The sequence below is a fragment of the Amphibalanus amphitrite genome, unplaced genomic scaffold (genome assembly GCF_019059575.1).
Source record: "Amphibalanus amphitrite isolate SeventyFive unplaced genomic scaffold, NRLGWU_Aamphi_draft 000497F_arrow, whole genome shotgun sequence".
Taxonomy (NCBI): Eukaryota; Metazoa; Arthropoda; class Thecostraca; order Balanomorpha; family Balanidae; genus Amphibalanus; species Amphibalanus amphitrite.
This window is the reverse complement of record NW_024881991.1, coordinates 246,354-267,709: the sequence shown is the minus strand read 5'-3', so window position 1 is coordinate 267,709 and position 21,356 is coordinate 246,354. Positions and strand designations below refer to the sequence as shown.

The following is a 21,356-nucleotide window of genomic DNA, read 5'->3' as shown; positions in this document are numbered from 1 at the left end:
ACGAAGTGCCGAGAAGTTTCATTGCCTGAGGTCCTCGCCAGATACTGAATGCAAAGCCAGCTATTCTAGTCTCTTACCGGACAAAGTTTATGCTCCTACTTTTTCCTTTGATGTGTGTTGAACATTATTATCGGTATGAACCCTAACCCTTATTATCGGTATGAAACACGTATTTTGATGTTGGCACTTAACCGGCGCATTTATTTTCTGAAAGCCGTTATGTTATTCATGAAAGCGAATCGATGGCTAAAACATTCTACCTGTACAACCTCGAAAATTGACAAGCATGATGAAACGAATGCCACTTTTAGAATAAGCAGCAGCAAGTGCTCAAAGAACTAAGACAAAAAGCATGCAACTTGGAGGACAATTATTGTGCCTGTGAAGTTCAAAGAACTACGAGGAAACTAACTTCAGTGTTGAAGTTGTTCCGATTTCATCGGTGAAGAAACAACACGATTGACTCTGACGAAGCATAGGAGTTCAAGTTAGAAACAAAGGAAGATGGAGAAAAAATACGCGAAGGAAGGCGCATGATGACCAACTGGCACGCTTGTATCTTACAACCACGTAACGTTAGGTTTGACGTTTCAACAGTACATGAACAATGAACATGCAGACACGATGAATGAGACACGTAAATGATGCTAGAGCGAACTACTCAAGTGTGGCAGAGTGCCGGCGGACCCCGCGCCGGCAACTGACCTCTGTGTATATATGACCGCGCACTACAAAACTGTTCCCTCTACACAACCCTGACCGTCCGGGGTCGACTCACGGCTGCCGACCGCCCCTCCGTCCAATCACAACTGGCCAAAACATCACTGACCTTATCGACATGACGTCATTCAACATCAACGCTGACGTCATTCCACGTCAATATCGACATTATTTCATAAACATCAGCGCCTTGCCACATCGACATTAACGCAATTCCACAATCAACGTCGCCTGCCCACATCAACATTAACGCCATTTCACATCGACGGCATTTATCATACACACCGGCGTTATCCCACGTCAATACCGACACCATTCTGCTTCAGCGTCGACGCCATTCCACGTCAACACCGACGCCATTCCACGTCAACACCGACGCCATTCCACGTCAACACCGACGCCATTCCACGTCAACAACGACGCCATTCCACGTCAACAACGACGCCATTCCATGTCAACACCGACGCCATTCCACGTCAACACCGACGCCATTCCACGTCAACACCGACGCCATTCGCATTCAATACCGACATCACTGAGTCATACCCTTTTGTCATCCACTTGTATGACAATACCACAGCTTTTGGCTTTTCCACCTCCTGCAGCAATTACAATCTCAGCGTCTTTGACCTCAGCACAAGACGAGTTTGGATTGGGGAGGCGTCAGAGCGCCTCTTCGGCGATGGGTCACAAGCAGGTCCCGTTGGGTGACGACGAGCCTGCGGTGGCGGCGCCGGCGGGGACGCCCGCAGCCGACGGCTCACGGCGCCGGCCGAGCGGTGCGATCGTGATCTGTGAGTCGAGCGAGGTGCGCAGACGGGCGGCCACGCTCGACTGGCGGCGGGCAGCATCCAGCAGCGACGGGTTGTCGAAGAGCGAGGTGGAGCGGTTGGAGCGGCGCCGGCAGCCGCGCCGCGCCGCCATCCGCCGCTTCCAGAAGTGGCGCAGCGTGCGCTTCACCTGCCGTAGGGAGAGCGGGGAGAGGGGTCACTACATGGAGGTGGAGGAACAGGTCACCAGGTGGAGGCCTGGAAGCAATGATTCACTGCCTGTTGGTCTTCAATAAAGAAGGAGGTTACAAAAACTGCCCACGGAAGACAGAAAGGCCAGTGGACAAAACACGGTAGTCAGGAAAACATCGACCACTTCAAGAGGAACGGGTGAGCGGGAGAGAGGGACGGCCACCTCACCAAGGTCGAGAGAGAGAGAGAAGAGAGAGAAGAGAGAGAGAGAGAGAGAGAGAGAGAGAGAGAGAGAGAGAGAGAGAGAGAGAGAGAGAGAGAGAGAGAGAGGGAGTGATGAATGCATACATAATTACACATGGGTCGGAGGGTCAAGATGTGGAGCTTGGGGAAAAGGTCAGCCGTGCAGTTTTGGGAAGGGAGGGGTCACTATATGGAGGTCTGAAGATAGAGAGGGTGTCTAGTGGCCTCATGGAGATTGATGAATGGTGAAGGAAGACGCTACCATATGGAGCTCACCAAGAGAATGGGTTACCATTATGAGCTCAGAGAGAGGGACCAACTAGGATCGAGCTACTGAGATGCGGGAGAAATGACGAGAGATTTTCACTTGACGTGTTTTATTTCGGGCGCGTTAGGCGGGGGATAAGTTTTCAATTACTTTCCATGGCCCGAAGGTAAGACCGAGACCATGCTCTTCATATCACGGCGCAACATTGCCAGACTGGCATTTCCGAGGCCTATCAATCACTAAAATTGTGTTTGATTCAGTGCACCCAAAGCTGTGTTCCATTTACAATCGCCCCGAGAACCGAACACGTGGTGAAAGGGCTCGAGCAATCCCGGTAAGATATTGCATATTTTCAGTGCAGCCAACTGTGTACACATACACGGATTCAGGCATGAAACGTATCCATATGTTCTCGTCGCCTTCCGCTATACCATAGGCCCGAAAGCCAACGGATACTGTATACGTATATGCCACTGGCATTTTGGATGAACGTAGAATATTGAAGATGTTGAGATAGGTAAAGATGAATGCGCGCTGCGCAGGTCCGAAGTTCCAGCTACCAGCCGCCACTACCTATTCTTTCTAGAGATGACAAATGGTCCGGATATTGGAGTCCATCAATATAACCTGGGTCTATGACCTGCCTTGCGAAGCGACGTCTGATATGATAGACCTACACCGACCTTTGATTTATCTGATTACGCAACAAGACACATTTCGTATAATGTGTAAAGTGCTGTCGATTATTTCATGCGCCGTCTTCTTACAATTAGGTTTTATATGAAACGCTCTGATTGGAAAATATAAATCGCGGTAATGGAGCAATCGATGACACGTCGCAGGCAGAGACGATGCAAATTGCAAACACATTTACCAATGAACAATCAGAATAACTTCAATGACCATTTTAAACGAGCTTACCGAAGTCCAAAACAGCCTAATTATAAGGCAGGTGTGTGCGAACACACCTATAATTCCTATTTCCCGGGGTGTGAAGACTTCCATGACTCAAGGCAGCGTGTGGCATAACCGAGCCGTTTGCCACCTTAGACCGTGGACGGACAATGGCCATAACTCACACGGGAAAGGCCCGGGCCTCGTGTTTATGCATTTTGTAAAGCACATTGTGGAAGTTGTCTACATCCGGTGCTGTTGACGGCGCCACGTCCCGAGTGGCACTGCACGGACCGAACCAGCTGCGTCTCCCAAAGACTCGCCCGACAAGTTGAACTAAATGTGCTGCCGGTAACTGAATTAACCTCGAAACTTCTCTGTCGGCACTAATCCGCCGAGGTTTCCGCCTTTGACTCACCGGCACTGAGTGAAATATCATGAAACTGAGAAGCGTGTGGGCGGCTAAGGGTCACGGACTCATGAACTCAGCTGCGGCACGTGGGGCAAGATTTCATGGACGATGAAATCGTTTTGAAGAGTATGCGATAGTCGAGGGGAACTGAATTATAGGGTTAAATGACATAAGATGGCCATCCCCCAATGTTATAAACTTCGGATGCACAGCGAATGCGTGCAGCAATAATGATAGTCAACAGTAACACTGGCAAACCATCCGTTCATAGACTTCGACTTAACATCGTTTATGTTTTTACTGTCATGGGCAGTGGGCACACTAAAAACGTTGACGATATAGGTATGTATAACTTTTAGTGTCAGTCTGTCTCAAAACCTTTTTGTTATGTTATTGTTTCTCATTGATTCGACGGTTTTCTTGGATTCAAGAGTTGGTGAAAAATTAAAACGACTTATTACGCAAAGTGCTTTCAGATGAAAGGTACTGAACGGGCATATATGTATCTGCTGTACAATACTTCCAAGCGACCAGACATGCATGGTTCGAAAAATTGAAGAATTCCGCCAAAATTCAATTGCTTATGAAGACCATACCTATATTTTTCCATGGACCTAGAGCTCAATCCGCGTTCGAAACATAACTCCCATAGGTGGGTAAACTCGTGCTTCGCTTGCGGGACGTGGTCACTCATCACTGCCCGCGGGGTTTGCCACCCCACTCCACGAAAGTACCGCGCGACGTCCTCTCATACAATAGAGAACAGACCATAAATCAGTTTTCTAATTTCGCCGATGCCACTTCGAACAGTGGATGGGATGGTGGTCACAAGCTTACAGGGAAGCCGGGAAGTGATAGGCGTTCTTATGGTGAGAAGGTATTTGACGACGATGACCTGAAATTAGATTACCCCCCGCGCCGGGCCAGAGCTGAACGCCAACCGCGCCGGACCGGTGGAGTGTTTGAACACCCAAGTGTAACTCGGCTGCTGGGCCACCAAGCGACACACGGAAAGCGGCATTCGAAAGCGTAAGACCTTGGCTATACCTATTACCTACCTATCTTTTGGCTCTTGATATAGGACGGGATGAAAACTTCAGCTAGTTGCCGAAATTTGTTTAGTCACAAGTCACAACCATAATTCTCCGATAAAGTTGCCGTACGTTCTGTAAGTATAAATTGAGTAGTCAATAATCTGCGCCAGCATCGTGAAAATGAAAATATCGCCTACCTCATCATTGAAGAAGCAGTAGATGCAGCAGACGAAGAGTCCCTGGCAGGAGCGCAGGAAGGTGGTGCTGTAGCTCCAGAGGCCGAACTCGAGCGGCGACCGGTGCACCGGCGACGTCATCATGTTGAAGGAGTTGGTGATGCCCAGCAGGGGCAGCAGTACCAGCGCGGCGCGCACAGACTTTCTGGGTGGTGGTCACAGGGCCGGAGAGACACGTCAGCGAGGGAGGGAGAGACACGTCAGCGGAGGGAGGGAGAGGAGGGTGAGAAAAAGAGAGAGAGAGCGCGCGCGCGCGCGAGAGAGAGAGAGAGAGAGAGAGAGAGAGAGAGAGAGAGAGAGAGAGGGAGGGAGGGAGGGAGGGAGGGAGGGGGAGGTGGGAGAGAGAAGAGAGAGAAGCAAGATTACGGGAGAAAATATATGCCTTTCTTCGTACCTATAGAAAGGAATATATCCCAGAATGTCTGAAAATTGATTAGCGAAACTATTTTCATCTAATCTAAGCTCAGTGCTCACTGATAGGTATCAGTCATTGATCCAGTTTTTGTGTCAGAAAATACCTGATCAGCATATGAATGCTCACTGCTCAGTGTTCACAGAAGATAGGCGATGCAGTGCTATTACACAGTTCGTCACAGCTGTGCCGTTTTTGCCCGAATATCTCAAACGACGCAATTATCGGGGTCTGAAGGCTCATCGTCATTCTAATCATGTTCCGTCATCCCATCCGTCGTCCCTTCTTTACTGCCAATTCTGCGACCAAAGCCTACTCGTCGACCACTGCTGGTAAGGTTCAATGACCAGGAGCCACCCAATTGTCGTATATCAGGAGTAGCCACTGGCCGATCGGTTTTCGACAGACGCTATCGCTGCCCGGGGCGCGGCGCGGACAGTCGAGGGGGGGAGGGGGGGGGGGACAGTCGCCGGCGGGCGTGGCACTTGTCCCGGACAGTCGCCGGCGGGTACGCCCCGGACACTAGCCGGGGAGGGGGGGGGGGCTAGCACAGTCGTGGGGGGAGTCCCGTATACTCGTATACAGTCCCCGGCGGCTGAAGCTCCCCAAATTCGCCGATGTCCATCAGAGGCTGCCGGTACCCTCGGGCGATCGACTGACCACCCAGCGCCGTCCGTAACCGGTCAGAGAGATAAATAACTGCTGCCAGGCCGCTCAGCAGTAATGCAGTAATGATCACCGGCTAACGGTAATCACAGTACCTGCATTGTGGTTCTTTTGTGTTCTTTTGTATCTTTATTGTTGGTCTTTGGGTAAAGGAACGGGGTCTATAGTCTGGAATTAAATGCCGCATTGAGCTTTGTCCTTCTAGGTTCGCGTGGGCCTGATTGTAAAAGAGTTATGATTTTTAGCTGTTGTTATTTATAAATGCCGCCCGAAGCCAATAACTATGACACCATTTGATAATGCGAAGCAAATCAAGGCGGACAAAGCACATTACCCTGAGCTAACCATTGCTATTTATTTTTAAACGTCTCGTGTAACAAAGAAGCCATTGCCGTATTGCAACTGCCATGCACTTAACGGGCACTGAATGGATTTACTGTGTCATACAGATAGTGATAGCTATGGTGTTTACGGTTTCCCCTTTCGGAAGGCCCTTGCTTGTTATGCCAATTGCCATTTCTGTGAGAATGCACCACACAATTATCAGCACGCAGCACGACGGAACTTGTCGGCACTTACTTGACCTTTGCTGTCTCTCGTGGACTTTCCTGGGCTTGAGGGCCTCTTAATTTCTTTATCAGAATGCGCAGAATGTTGAGAAGGAAAAGTATGTTAACCTGCAAAAAGAGAGAAATAAAATGTCAAACAACTAACACTGCATAATTAGTACCTTTGAGAAAATCACGAAGTTTTATCATATGTTAGTTATGTGGTAATGGGCTTTGCAATCTGCATTCCAGCCGTCCCGTTTGCCCCGCTGCCCTGGATCGGACTGGCCCGCCGCGTCTGTCGTGGGGAGATTTGTTGTCGACAGTCTGGCGCGTGTCCCATCCATTCTGTGTCGGCTCAGTCGTCCAGGGGGAGGACATGCCCTCCTCCCCCCCTCCCCGCCGCCCACACACCGGGGATGTCTGACACGACCGATGGCACCGCCGTACGTAATTTATTGTACTCGATCAGCTGAGACATTCTCCGTCTTCGAGATGTGGGAGAGATGAATCGCTGGGCAGCGCAATATTTCGACAGCTGTTGAGAAGTGCGGTTGAAATTATTATTGCCAATGCCGAAATTTGCAGGAGAAATAACTCAAATAACCTACTGATAGTCTAATAACATCGGTCTCCCGTTCGACGTGCAATGTCAATTCATATGCATAAATTAGACGGAAAAAATTGAGAATGGCGTCGCATCATCATGTCGCATCTAGTGTCTCCTTTTCCTCGCGTCGTGGTCAGACTAAATAAACGGTCAAGGGACACCACGCAGGGAAAGTCATTCAAACTTCATACACACTTCGTGAGCTGCAAAAAGCGCAGGGCCTCGTCTAAGAGATTTTCCGGGGGGGGGGGCAGGGACTCAGGGAGCCAAACCTAGGTTACCCCCAAATCCTGTTTTCTCACCGGATCTAGGCCACTGATTTTGCATCACAGCCCGGAAACCTGATGAACTTTTTTAACACTAGATAAATAAAAATAGTAGAACATCCGACCCATGCCTTTGCATTAGTTTATAACCCCCTCACATTGGCCCACCAGACAGAAATAAGCAAAACAAAGAATGAAACCTTAGTTTTTGGACCCGCTACACCTTTTTAAGTAGGTTATTTGTTTACGATTTCAGCCTCTAATGAATGCTTTACTGTTCATCGGAGTTCAAATTTAACGACTTATTTCCATTTATCTAAGAATCTTGCTCCCGTTATGGCCATAAGGGAGCCATCACTTATTTGTATGCGCTTCTGCTCCTCTGTTCGTGCAAGGTAGAATTAAAACGTTGAAACCAAATATTTTCTTAGAATAATCGAGCGAAATGAACAATTAATGCCCTCAAATGACTTGAACATTGACCTTATCTTAGCAATTTATTACGAACGCATATCTTTTTTGCGAACCACATCGGTTTCTAACGGGCCCCAACGGCATATGAGCGTCAGGTGCCGAGCTCTGATGGCCAGTGCCAGCTTCTGGAATCTGGACCCACGTCGGCCTCTGTTAGCCCACACTAGTCTTTCCCGTCCCCAGAGACAGACCACCAACATGAGCTTACGATTACCCAGAATGGGAGCCTGCTTCATTACGATTAGGAGCTTCTCTTGCCGCACACCGGTGACCGTCCAGCCAGAAGTTCGACGTCGCGTAGTGAGGACGACGAAAGGTAGGAACAACAGATTGACGCCTCGAGCACAGAAACAACAGGAGAATACGAGAAAGAGAATATGCGGGACACCCGGATTTGGGTCGCCTGAAAACCCGAAATGTAACGGATTGCTGAGCGAAGAAAAAAAAACAATGGTATCAGGTAAACAAAATAAACACGTGAAAACAGTCAGAGGTAATCGGGTATATCTCTGTGCTCTGCATTGCATCCATGTTTCGTTTATACGCATTTATTTTTATGTGCACTGACGCCTTGCAGTAAAAATTCATTTGCCTTTTCGCTTTTGCCGCCCCCCCCCCCCAGTCGTGACATTTTTACCCTGACTGCAGGGGGGGGCGGCAGGCCGGTGACTGCGGGGGTTTGCCCCCCTCCAATTAACATGTTAGACGAGGCCCTGAAAAAGCGTCAGCTTTATTCTACGTCGTACATCTTTTTTATTTCCAACTGTTTACACCCGTTTTGTTTCAACACGATGTTGCAATCAATGTTGGTAGACAGATTAGCCACGGACCATTGCGTCGGCTGCACTACCTACATGACTGGCATGTTCTGAGGTTTGAGAACCACTGAATGACGTCACATGTTTCCTCCGCCCGCTACGTCACATCGCGCTCCGCTAGTCCGAACTACACCCAGCCACCACGGTGAAGTGGCGCGACGCGTTTCCAAGGCGGCGACGGCTGACGTCATCCAGATTTACCGAGGCGATAGACCGAACCGGTTCCGCCAGCCGTTATCCTATCGCTGGGCGAAACTGGTTAGTCTGACGTCACACGGAATTCGGTGCGTCACAAACTTGGAACCGGTTCATGTACTTACCTCCAGCTTTGTGTGTACTGTGTAACCAGCCAATTATATAATAGTGGGTTGTTTGGGCAGTGCGGTGAGGGCAATGCTATTTGATAATGAATGAAATCATAGACCTTTGCTCATCTCGGCTTACACAGGTCTATGATGAGAGGAATTGCAAGTTGCAACTGACGTTCTCGGATGCTCAGCTAGTGGCTCTTTGACTTTGTACATCATAAACGTGAACTGTCTTCTAAAATTTTACTCGTTCGTCTCGATACGTCTAAAATAACTTCAAAAGCAAGAGAACAAGGGAACTCTTGGCCCCGCGGCCGTCTAACAGCAGTCGAGCCGATGTGGTCCGATCCTACGACATACTAATTGTGTTTTAGACTCGCCACGGTTGGGATCTATACCGATTGATTGTCTACCGAGCGATTGTCATTGTATATAGAGAAGAAAGAGTGTTAAAAAATCGAGCATTGAAGGATCCGTATTGCTTAATCAAGTTAAACGCGGCTCACCTTGACCGTCCGCCTGATGGCCTATCGCGCAATTTCACCTGACGTAGAAAGGTTCTGAAGGAGCTGAGTCTTCTATTGGATTAGAGTGTCAATTCTTTGGCTTTTTTTGACTGGTATAAAGTTATATTAAAATATCTGAGTAAGGCCATTACTCACACAGCTGCGTATTAAAGTAATTAAAAACTCCTGTATACCGAAACCCATCACAGCAGAGCAGCGACTCTCACTACTACGCGCCAGGTATTTGGAGTACGGCTCTGTTACGTCGTAGTACGCCACAGCCCGCCCTATGTCGTCATACCAGTTCCACGAGAGCCTGTCGCTGGCCGCTCGGCCGGTCATGACGTCACGGCTCCGCCCCGGGCCACCGTGTGACGTCACACCACAACAGCCGCCGCGACCGCCACGCGACGGGGGCGTGCCGCGTGTCTGGGCGTCCGGTGACCTTGTGAAAGTTGTGACGTCACACTGTTGAACCCGCTGTTGCCGTCCGAGTGGAAATAACGGCCGTGTCATCGCCGGCGAACGGAGTGCAATTACAAACAAATGGCACTGCTGAGTCGGGGCGAGGGAGGGGCGGATCGGCTCTCATGACAGTCCAACCACAACACCCGCGGGGAAAGAATATCTCCCGCCCATCACGATCCGGATTCCGGAAAAAGTTTAATTACTCGGATAAGTAATCACTCTCATTCAAGCTTTGGCAACAAAAAATGTCCACAATCGGCCTACAAAATATCCAGAATCCCGTTGATTCCCCTATTCTTTTACTTATCCACCTCGGCCTATTTATTTTCATTGTCCAAAGAACCCTTCACAGTGTCGTTTCCTCTCATCCTCCAAGTCCTTCGTAAGTCTCGACACACAAAGAGATCCCTAATTTAGTTGCGCTGCCAATGAAGACCGTTATTGAGCTTTGCAAGATATGATAACTTCATCTAACACATCTGCTGCATGCGTGCTTATAAAACATGTAGTTACCAAATACCTAAGGCATGATGCTTTATTTCAGGAAAATAGTTTTCCTGTGTGAAAATCTAGGAAAATTCGTTGATCTAAGCATCAAAACAAAGGCCGCAACAACGGTCGTATTTACAGCAAAGGGGATGGAGATGGGCTGCTGTGAAATGTATATAATGTCACACATATAGTTAATTGATCAATATGACATAATGTCGAGTGTACATAGAACCTATACGAACCCTGGATCACTGGAACGAATCAATTCACTGTTGTGCTGAACAAGCATGTTTTAAGCGGCAATTAGCCGTTCAAGCAGCTGAACTTGCAAGTGCTAAAACCACATGCAACGGCACTCGTATGGGATACGTTCTCCTGAAATCATAAAAACAAAGACCGGATGAACCTCAAGAGCGAGTGAAAGTTAACATAGAAATCTAATTTCATAAAACTAAAAATACTAAAGCTTGTATGAGATTCTGGTTATTTCATATCACTGTTTTAGATTTTCTTTTGTAACCAGAAGGACGTCCCATGATGAGCAACATACCAGACATGACTGGAAACTGAGAATGCTATCACTCCTGCCAACTGCCACGGGAATAGAAGCATCCGACTCTGGAAAGCCGACAGTTCACCACAACTGCTCGCTCTCTGCCACTTTACCTGTCACTTTAACGTTCAATTGCTCACGATGGAGCGGCGGGAACGACGGCGCATCCATTTGGGGAGCGGCGGTAGCGCCGAGCCGAGCTGCAGAGCAGTTCCGTCAGTGGGGCGCCCCGGCCACCGGTGCCTCCTCTCGACATTCCATTATGTATGACAGGATATGGCCCGCACTCGGAGCGGCCGCGGCCCGCGGCATGGCGCCTGACTGACACAAAGGTCACAGCCGCCGCGGCCGGCGCGGCCCCGGCGAGCGACCGAGCGCGGTTCAGCCGTGTAACTTCTCACACGGGCCAGAGCGAGGAGTAGTTATCCATGTTGAGTAGCAATAGACAAATGTGAGACAAATGTGTTGTGTAACCCGTCTCAAGTAGTTATCCATACCGAAATCATAGGGAGAGAGCTTCATTTGTATGCAGATGAAGACAATGAGACGAAGCTCATCTGCCGTGGACTTAAACGCTCCTCAGTGACAGTGACATTGCTATGGAAGGATACATGTCAGCGTTCGCCGTGCTACAACGAATACTTTCGCCAAATTGTCAGGGAACTCAGATTTGTTTTTCAATAGAAAAGCACAATTCTAACGAATAGCGTTTTAACTATTGACAACAAACCTTCGGTCATGTTTCTTATATTGTACGCAAGTGTGGCATAGATATGGAAATAAAATGCAGCATAAAATGACCCTAGGCCTAGTGGAATGGAAAGTGGAACGAAAAGTCAAACGGCCATAGTATCTCATTTTTCTTCCAAACTTTCTGAAATGGTTGTTGAAGCCACTTATAGCACTCAGCAAGCAGACATGGGTGGAGAATGTTTGAAAAAGTTACCCCGGCCGGCGACCGATACCTAGTCGCGGGAAGACGATATACTCACGTTGTTCTCAACGGTCATCATCAAACCCCTATTCTGACGCATGGAATAGGATGCTGTGTTTGCTCAAGGATGAGCGTTGTATCCGACACCGTATTATTCATAATATTTTTGGAATGATCGAAAATGCAATTTCCTTTTAAATTATTATTTCTTTTTACTTAAACTTCCAATTTCACACCGAACCCAAACCAAACCATATGCCATTTTGAGTACCTAAATGTTGCGTTTTCAGCTTTTTATTGTGTCTCAAAATAGCTACAAAAAGACAACTCACCATAGTAGAAGCTTTACAGAGAAATTGACAGATCGAACCAAGCAAAGCACTAAAATAGGTCACTGACATCCACGGGCGTAGCCTTTTTCAATGTTGGACGGCTCTTATAATACAAACAGGGAGTCGATCCAGGAATATCGACCGGTCCCGGTCTCGTAGCTCAGTTGCTAGAGCGTTGGATTCCGCGTGGCGAGAGCACGCGGCCCGGTTACAACAGTCCGAGTTCGAAGCATGATGGCCGCTCGGTGTTTATGAGCACCCTGACGGGTACGCTCATAAACGGGTGTGGTTGCGGTTGGTGGCAGGTCAGTTGAAGGCAATGAGGTCAAACAGTAGTTTTGAAAAAGTGCGCCGAAGGCGCGCCAAAATTTCGAAACTGAACAGGATGTGAGAGCAATCTTGGCATTGGCGACCACACGCGGGTCTTAGGGTTGGAGATTATGGCAAGTTAAGTAAATGGTAAATACCTACCTGATTTGCAATATTACGCCCATGGAAGTCAACATTCGAAGAGCGTGAGTTTTCTTTTCTCGTATGGAGACAGCTTTTAGGATTTACAAGAGTAGAAAAGTTACCCCGGCCGCGCCGGGGTAGGCTGAAAGTTACCCCGGCCACGGCCGGGGTGGCCGGGGCAGGTGCTCCACCCATGCAAGCAGATGTACCCTGGAATTACCAAACCAAACTTTATTTTGGGTGTCAATTCATAGCCATAGCTGCGCTATTGCCACTGCCCGCAGACCAATCCATGTTGGAACTGATGGATCGATTGTATCGGCACAGCTCGAAACGTTATTTGTCGCGTGATGCGATGGTTTCATGTATACGTTGCATATTGTAGCTTGATGCCGTAACATACAATTGTTTATCTGATAATCAAATGCACAGATGAGATGAGAGATGCCATAAGCAATATAACCAATGCATTAGCAAATCCCACTCTTACGTTTTACCCATTCAGTAAAACGGCCGAACGGCACTATAGGCATTGAGTATTGACGTGACCGGCCATTCCGATGTGTCGCACATCCCCGAACCGTCTATTTCCAGCCTTCCTCACCAGAAGCCAGCGGTTCCGGCGGCCGCACATCCGGTGCTCCGCTCCGGTCCACGAAACGCGGTTCTCCGAAATATTTCGTTCCTCGAGCCGCCGCTGGCCCACTTCACTGTCGAGCGGGTACGGCCGTGACTCATCGGTGACGTCACAAACAACGTCAGCCAATCAGCGCGGCCGCCGCCGGTGACGTCGGCACGGCGGCCGGCCGAGCGCGGCTCTCACTGGTCGATTCGCGAAGGTCGCTTGCGTCACATTGTGACGTTTCACTCGGGAGGCCGGGCCTGTTTATATGCCTGCGCCGGCCCCACAGAGGTGAATCATTCTCTACCCGTGGTGGTGAGCGGACGTGCACAGTGCGCTACGCCTGCGCTGAGTCGCACCCGACACGAGGAATTCGCACCAGATTGCGTAAGCTGGCTGATTGGACGAGCGAGGGTGCGATGCGGCTGTTCAGTGCTCGTGCAGCCAGCGCCGAGTGTGGAGGTGCTTCGGGAGTGCTCTCGCCACTGACCAACACGAGCGAGGGACTGCGGCCGGCCCCGACCTTCACGACTCCGACTCTGTCGCTGACTCCGACCACTTTGCGCTCCATTGAAGACTCGCTGATGGATACCGGAGAAGGTGGTGCCTCTCGGCCGGCCGCTCACCAGTACCAGGCCGGCTTCGTGGTGCCTCCGGTGACGTTCTCTCAGCTGGACCAGCACCGGTGGCAGGGCGGCGTGACCACCGTCACCGCCGGCCGTTCCGCCGGCGGACCTTCCCTGATCGACGCGGCCGCCCGGCCGGCGCCGCAGGGCCACCGGCGCGGCGGCCGCCGGCCCAGAGACGACGCCGTCTCGCCCGAGGAGGAGCACCGACGTCGTCTGCGACGCGAGCGGAACAAGCAGGCGGCGGCGCGGTGTCGGCAGCGACGCGTCACGCTGACCAACACGCTGCAGGCCGAGACGGACGAGTTGGAGATGGAGCGCTCGGCGCTGGAGCGCGAGATCCGCCACCTGCAGGCGCAGAAGGAGGAGCTCCACTTCCTGATAGAGTCGCACCGGCCCTGCTGCCGCATCGGCAAGGAGAACGAGCCGGCGCCGGCGCCCACTCGCCGCTCGTTCGTCGTCAAACAGGAGCCGGCGGAGGAGGCCACCGTGCCGCAGGCGGCGCCCTACCTGGGTCAGCCGGCTGTCTCCGCCGGGCTCGAGCAGACGGTGCCTCAGGCGGGCCCGGCCCGACAGGCGCGGCCCACCTCGCTGGCACTGGTGCCGAGCAGCGGCCCTGGCGTGGCCATCAACACGCCCTCGCACGGCCTGGGACTCAACTTTGACTCGCTGATGGAGGGCGGCACGGGACTGACCCCGGTCACATGTACCGGCCTGCCTCCGCTGCTCCCCGTGAGCGGTGGCGGAGCGCTGGCCACACCCGTGGTCACCTCACAGGCCGAGCTGCGCAGAGGGGACATGCTGAGCCCTGGTGACCGTCACCTGGTGTCCCTGTGAGACCCGCACCCCGGCCGGCGGCTGGACGGAGCAGTACAACGTGTGGCTGTTCCCCTGTTGACATAGTGAGATATTTATTGCATGTCTGTTGTTCGCAGTTTGCATATCGTTCACCCGTTTGTCATATACGCACAGCTTTGCGAATCATCGTGTTATTTATTTACCTGATCAGTTCAATTGCCAACGAGACCATCAATGTAGTACTGTTGGAGTTGACCTATGCACTATATTTGTCATGTATTCGGTATTATTACCGAAGTGAAGTGTAACATGAATACAACTTCATGAATCTACCCCGTCTCTTTCACCAGAACTGACACGTTGGGCACCAGGCGCACTTGCTAGTGACGCTGACGGGATTTCGATGCCTCCCGAACTGACGTTTGGGTCCGCCGAACTGAATGACAGCTGCCCCCCCCCCCCCCCCCCCAGCTTCCCAGTATCGGTTCGCCGAAAAACGCTCCGCGCGTCAGAAATGCAGCGAGGGTGACACCGGAGCCCTAAAGTTCCTTCGCGGCACGTGGAGCGCCAATGAAATGGACATACGACCTTCTGTCGGCTGCGCGTCTCCCGTCTTTCCGTTCAGCCCCAGGCCCTCTGTCTGACGGGGGAAGAAGCGGGGGGGGGGGCAGAGAGGGGGTACCGGGCCGAGACCCGCTCCGGTCTCCGGCCACGTGCCAACTTCCGCGGCCCACATCTACCGGGGCCGACGAAACACGACTCGGGCGCTATATAGACCGTGTTATGACCTGTCACGGACGCCCTACTGGAGTTCCGGTGGTTTCAGGTGTAGGGTGTCAATCTCACATACCTAGAAGAAAGAACGATGGCCGACACATTTCCACGGTCTTGCCAATTCATTATGAATGACCACTCCCGACCAGTACAATGCTACATTTACGGATATACAGACCAGTTGCTTTTGCCTGCATGTAAATGCTCAACCCAGTTGCTTTTGCTCGCATGTAAATGCTCAACCAATTTACGGACCCAGTTCCTTTTGCTCGTAAATACTCAATAAAGGTGGATTTGATTACTTAAACAATTACGCTCAGCTCACAATACAAAAGCGATGCAAACTTGTTTGGATCTGTGACCGTTTTGCTAGCTAACTACTACGGGTACTCCCCAGTCCCCGTGCAGAAACAGCAACGCATTTCACTTCATTTACAAAGCAACTTCATGCAGCTTCATTTCTATCCGTTGCATTGCTGCAGTTATTTCCAATCAGCAGGAGATGACCCTGTTTCACCACTGTCTCCAGTGTTGACCTAGCCTGGGCGGGGGCCGTCGATTGTGGGCAGCGGGGGTTCACCAACGGAGATGACGGCGCGGGCGGCGGCTGGCGGGCCGGCGGCGGAGACGACGCTGGCAGCCGCGCCACACGTGGCCACCTCCTGCCACGAGGTTAGATGACCAGTCCCTGAATCACAGCCGTCTACTCGGCGCCGGCACCTTCCGGTCGTGATTCGTTTTCCGACAGCTGTCCGCGAAAATTCTGAGAAAGTGTGGGCGGACTTGAGAATCGCCTGCATGCCACCATGAGTCTGCGCTGGAGTACGCGACTCACTGGGACAAGCTTCCACGCCGCTCAGAGCCAGCGCGCACGACTCGCTGATATAAACCACTACGCCGCTCAGCGCACGGCGCCGCCGTTCGGGCGGAGCCAGCCGGCGGCCGCTCGTTCCGCAGGTTATCATCGCCCCTGGTCTCGTGCACAGCCGAGGAGGTGCTCGTTGGTGTTCGGCCCGCGCCGGCGGCGGTAGCTGCGGACTGCGGATGGCCACCGGGCAGCGCCGCGGGCTCATCGCTCATCGCCAGCGCTCGTTATTGGCGGCGGCCCGAGACGGCGGCGCGTCAGCATCATTACCTACCGTCAGCCGCTGACATCAGCCCCCCCCCCCCCCGACCCCCCCCCCCAGATCCCGCGCCGGCCCAGACAGGATTACAGCACGCACGTGGAGGCAGAAGATGCCACCATACCGCTTGGTCATACGATCATTAGTTGGGGCTCAGCGGCTCAACAGGAGCGGCGGATTGGTCTGATTGGCGGCGAGCCGCACCATCTATCGCACATGGTCATGAAGATATAGGTCGTCGAGGACTTGCGTGGCCGGATTGGCTCGTGGACTTTGAAAGACATTCACTCTATCGGCCATAAATGGCAGTGTAGCTTTTTGTCACATGAGCGTCGAGCTTTTAAAGGTGAGAGGAGTCAGTAATGTTACAGTTAGTATTATACACTAGGAATAGATACACTGCTTTTTAGTTAAAATATGCTAATATGCAATTGTTCTTCATAGAACAACATTAACCCGGCAGTTGCTGGGGTATTTCGCCACCCGCCGTTTGCTGCAGGGGGGGGGGGCGTTAAACGCCCCCAGCCGATAACTCGAGAACCAATAGGCACAGCGAAACGCACGAGGCGACAAACGAAAGAACGCGACGAGACGCTTCAGATAAGTACTTTAAAGTTAAATTTTGAGGTCACAGATCGGGTCAAGGTCAGGCCCAACACCTGAAATCGGGCTTTCAGTAGCATGGACTTCAGGACTTCGCAATGGGCGCCTCTCGTCATAAACTCTGTCAAAACGGTGCAAAATCCTTCATATAAGGCCTGCAAGAGTGCCAGCTCCATGTAGGGGTCAGTCAAGCATAGGTCAGGACTCAGGGTCAAGGTCAGGTTAACCGGGTAGGCACATATCTCCGAAAATCAAAACTGATATTCGCAGCCTGTGACGCATGTTTTATGGGTAATTTTGGGCGTAGAGCACGATGGTGACATTCATTTTATCATATGTGTACGTGGTTGGTTCATAAAGTTGAATTTAAGAAATGCATGTAGGTATCATGGTCGTGAAGTAGTCACGAGAAATTGCCAAGATTCAGTTCAAGATTTTGGAAAATGCGGAACGATAATCAATAATCGAAGATAGCCATTTGATTGTTCATGGTATTAACAGGCTAATTTACGACATGTCTGTATGTTCATTCTGTGATTTTATATGATTTTTTGAACATATGCCGTTTTTGGTCGAAAACTCAAGAAATCATGACGTCACTAAAACCTCGATATCTCAAAAAAATTTCGACCGATTTTTTTGAAACTTTGTCTCAATAGACTTCAATAAATTCACTACAGGTAGAGGAAGCCGGGGGAAGCCCGGCATAGTAAGCTCTTTTTCATTTTTATGACAGACGTACCTTGTGTGATGTATAAAATGTTAATATCCTGTTAGCTAGATTAGTTAATTGGCCGTGTTGTCCCAAAAACTTGTTTTATGGAAGCAGTGTAAAGTTGCGAAATCTCCGCTCGCTCGAAATCTCAGTATAAATTGCGACTCCGCTCGCTTCGCTCGCTCCGTAATCAGTACAGAAACGTTAAACATATCCGAAAGGCAAAGAGAAAACAAGGGACGATTTTTTTACGTTACGGTGGGAAATTCAGAGCGTGTTTAGGGAAAAAATGTTCTAATACCTATGTAAATTGTATCATGAAAGGGCAATGGCAAGGCGCTTAGAACGGAACTAGCTCCAATGGTTCTATTTTTAGGGGTGCCAGCATTGTGCAATAGCTGGCAGAATGAAGTGACGAAGTTTGACAAAAAATGGCAGACCTACATCCGAAATGCAAATGTGTTATATACGCCTTATGCATCGCTAGACACAGCTTTGGGTTTTACGCGGCAAACTCTTACTCATTCGTCCTTAGATCGGTGCATGCAAGGCGTCGAGCTGTTGTATGTTTACAGGCCAGGCCATGTAGCGACAAACTGATTCAAGTTACTGCAATGAAGGAAGACCGTCTAATGAACAGGAGGCGACCAAGCACAGTAATCGGCTGCAGCTGGCGGACAGTGGCGTTGATGACTTCCGCCTATGTATACCTACTTTGAGCCACTATTCCATGACTCGCAGTGAGATCCATATTGAGCTGTACCGACTGGGGGAGGGGGGCTCCGGTCCATCTCTGCGCGCTGATGGATGTCACATACGCGGCGACAGACTCCGCGAGCCGTGTATGCATTAGCGCGCTGCCGCCATCGCCGTTCAGCCACTGGAAACCAACTGATAGGCGCCGCCGCCGCCGGCGCTCCTTCATGGGAAGGCGGTGCTTCCTGGTCCGACCAGCCTCCCTGGGACGCGGCCGACCCGCAGCTGTCGCCGAGTCTCGCGAGTACCCGTCATAGAGCCGGGCTCTGAGAGCGGTGACATGAGTAGGAAAAGGTCACCCGCGCGAGATCACGCCCTGCGCCACGGCAGTGAGGTCCGTTCCGGTCGGCGTCACATGTCCCGCTCACAGCGACATGACCGAGAGCCGAGAGGATTTGTCAGCTGGAGCGCCAGGCAATTATACTGGCAATGGAATACATTGCGTCATTTGCGAGAAGCATAATCAGCATCTGATTGAAATGGCATACATTCTTGAGAGCCACCAAATACCAGCATCATGGTGGATTTCACGATACGGTAATCGCAATGAATTACCAGCTAGACGATGGGTGTAGGCAGGTGTATGGCCAAAATGCATAGATAGTAGAAGTAATAACTTTCCAACCTAATATCAAAACCACTAAGTTCCAAAGAGACTCCTCTATATTTTCCTATTTTTTCAACCATTATGAGTCAACTTTCAATATTTCCAATACTTTATCGAATCATAAACTTCCCGAACATTTCCCTTGCGGGGGATGCAACACAGATGACTTGTATGCGAGCATTGAATTTGAACGAATGAAGTTCATTGCCGTCCCTTGACCGTCCCCCTGCAAAAAGTGCAGTTCCTGCGGAGTTTTCTTCCCCCGGCCGGGAATCCCTGTTGTGTTTTGGACACCGATGACAACTTCAACGCAGCGGGTTCTTAGCCTCAGGTGACGCAAGCCTTTTATCTCACAAATGAAGTTTGCAACCTCCTAGCAACTGACCGCGACCAAGACCGTGTCACCAAGTCTAACTGTACTGGGATATAACTCAAAACAGTGCTAAAAGAAATCAAGAAATCATTATAAACATAATTACACTAGAAGGTATGCCGTTGCGACAGCATTGCATGTGAAATCGAATATTTTCACTGACTGGGGAACATGTGATTGACATCTATCGTGGCCTGAGCTGTCAGCATGAGCTGAAATACCTGGGGCCGTATTCACGTCGACTTCGTAAGTCGATTTTCTTTCGTAAGTATAATTTGGTATTCACGTCGACACTTCTTAAGTTTTTATCGATGGAGTTCACGTGATTAAAAAAATTTACTTAAGAAGTAGGTCAAACTTAAGAAAATTCTTACGAAAAAGATCGACGTGAATACGGCCCCTGATCATTAAATTGACCTCCAGGCTCCAATGACCTAAACCATCAGCCTGAACTCAATTAGGTTGAAGGTTAGGGTCCATAGCTTCATTGAAACTGGATTTTCATAAGAGAACATAGCGTTGGATTCATTCGTCCTAACTGTTAAGATTAAGAAGAAAAAATAGCCAAATTGAAGCTAGTTTGAACGCCGTACGCCGGAATCTTTAACGAGCTTTCAACTGAGAGTTTGGTCAAGCCTTTGACGATCTTCTTAGGAAAATCAATCCCTTTGCCTTCCTTCCACCATTCCTTTCTATCTCCCTGACCTGTATCTCTCTCCCTCCCTCTCTCTTTCTCTCCCTCCCTCTCTCCTTCTCTCCCTCCCTCCCTCCCTCCCTCCCTCCCTCCATCTCTCTCCCTCTCTCTATCTATCTCTAGTTCCCTCTTCCTCAGCCTTTGTCATCAATATTTTTGCGAGGTAATGGCGAAACGTCTCTCTCAGCTACTTTTTTTCGGTTCGTTGCAACTTTAGGCTTGTTCATATAGTGTTCTGGCTAGCAGTCGTCTATACATCCGCGAATGAAATGCCTGGCTGTCCATTGTGTGGTAAAATGGTCAGGACGTTTCGATTGGAAACCGACGCAATTTAAGCATCCATTGCTTAGAATAACTTGCGGACCCGGATCATATGTGCGTGCCAGACGGACTCTTCAACTGCAGTCATTTCTAAAGTTAGGAACACAGCTGCTGCTAGGGACTTAGCCCTAACAAATAAGTAGTTTAAAAAGAAGTGAATTGGACAAGCAATCAAGAAAACAAACTAATCCGAAGTTCCTTTTGAGGCAATTTCGGAACGTCATCCAATCAACTTATTCGATTTAATACAAATAACATGAAGTAAAAATACCATTTGATGGTGCTATAAACAATACCTACTTCATTGAAAGCCCAATTGTGAATCGTACATTATTGTTGCAGCCGTTTTCGAAGAGTGCCGTTGACACTTGGCTCGATAGGACGCCAGCGGCAGGTGTTGGTCTCGTTTAGATCGTGTCGCCCGTCGCCGGTGTCGGCGACTGTGCCGGTGGCGGTGTCGCCGGTGTCAGTGACTGTACCGGTGGCGGCGATGGCGACTGAATGGGATGGAATGGGGAGGGGTAGGGGGAGTGTTTGGACAGCGCCGAAGGGGAGTAACCAAACGATTCCGCGTCATTGGCCGCGCAGCGGGATCGGGAGTGATGTGATGCCACCAGGAAAACACCGAAGCGGAGCGACCGAGGCACCCTGTAGCCGGAACACTAAGGTAGACGGATGCTACCGGAGCGCGGTGGTATTCAGAGAAATAAAGTGGACGCAAAAAACACCGAAAC

General features: G+C 50.3%; 1 protein-coding gene and 1 pseudogene across 1 annotated transcript; one reads left to right on the top strand and one right to left on the bottom strand.

Annotated features, from left to right (window-relative positions):
- Positions 1 to 172: 172 nt before the first annotated feature.
- Positions 173 to 21,356, bottom strand: part of LOC122392701 — a 105,844-nt pseudogene continuing 84,660 nt past the window's right edge.
- Positions 13,525 to 14,987, top strand: LOC122392702 (protein fosB-like). The gene has a single exon (XM_043387879.1). The coding sequence runs from the start codon at positions 13,651 to 13,653 to the stop codon at positions 14,692 to 14,694; it is 1,044 nt and encodes a 347-aa protein (XP_043243814.1). The 5' UTR covers positions 13,525 to 13,650; the 3' UTR covers positions 14,695 to 14,987.

What these genes read in the sequence shown, in the direction of transcription:
- LOC122392702 (XM_043387879.1), top strand. Translation starts at nt 13,651, where the DNA reads ATGCGGCTGTTCAGTGCTCGTGCAGCCAGCGCCGAGTGTGGAGGTGCT.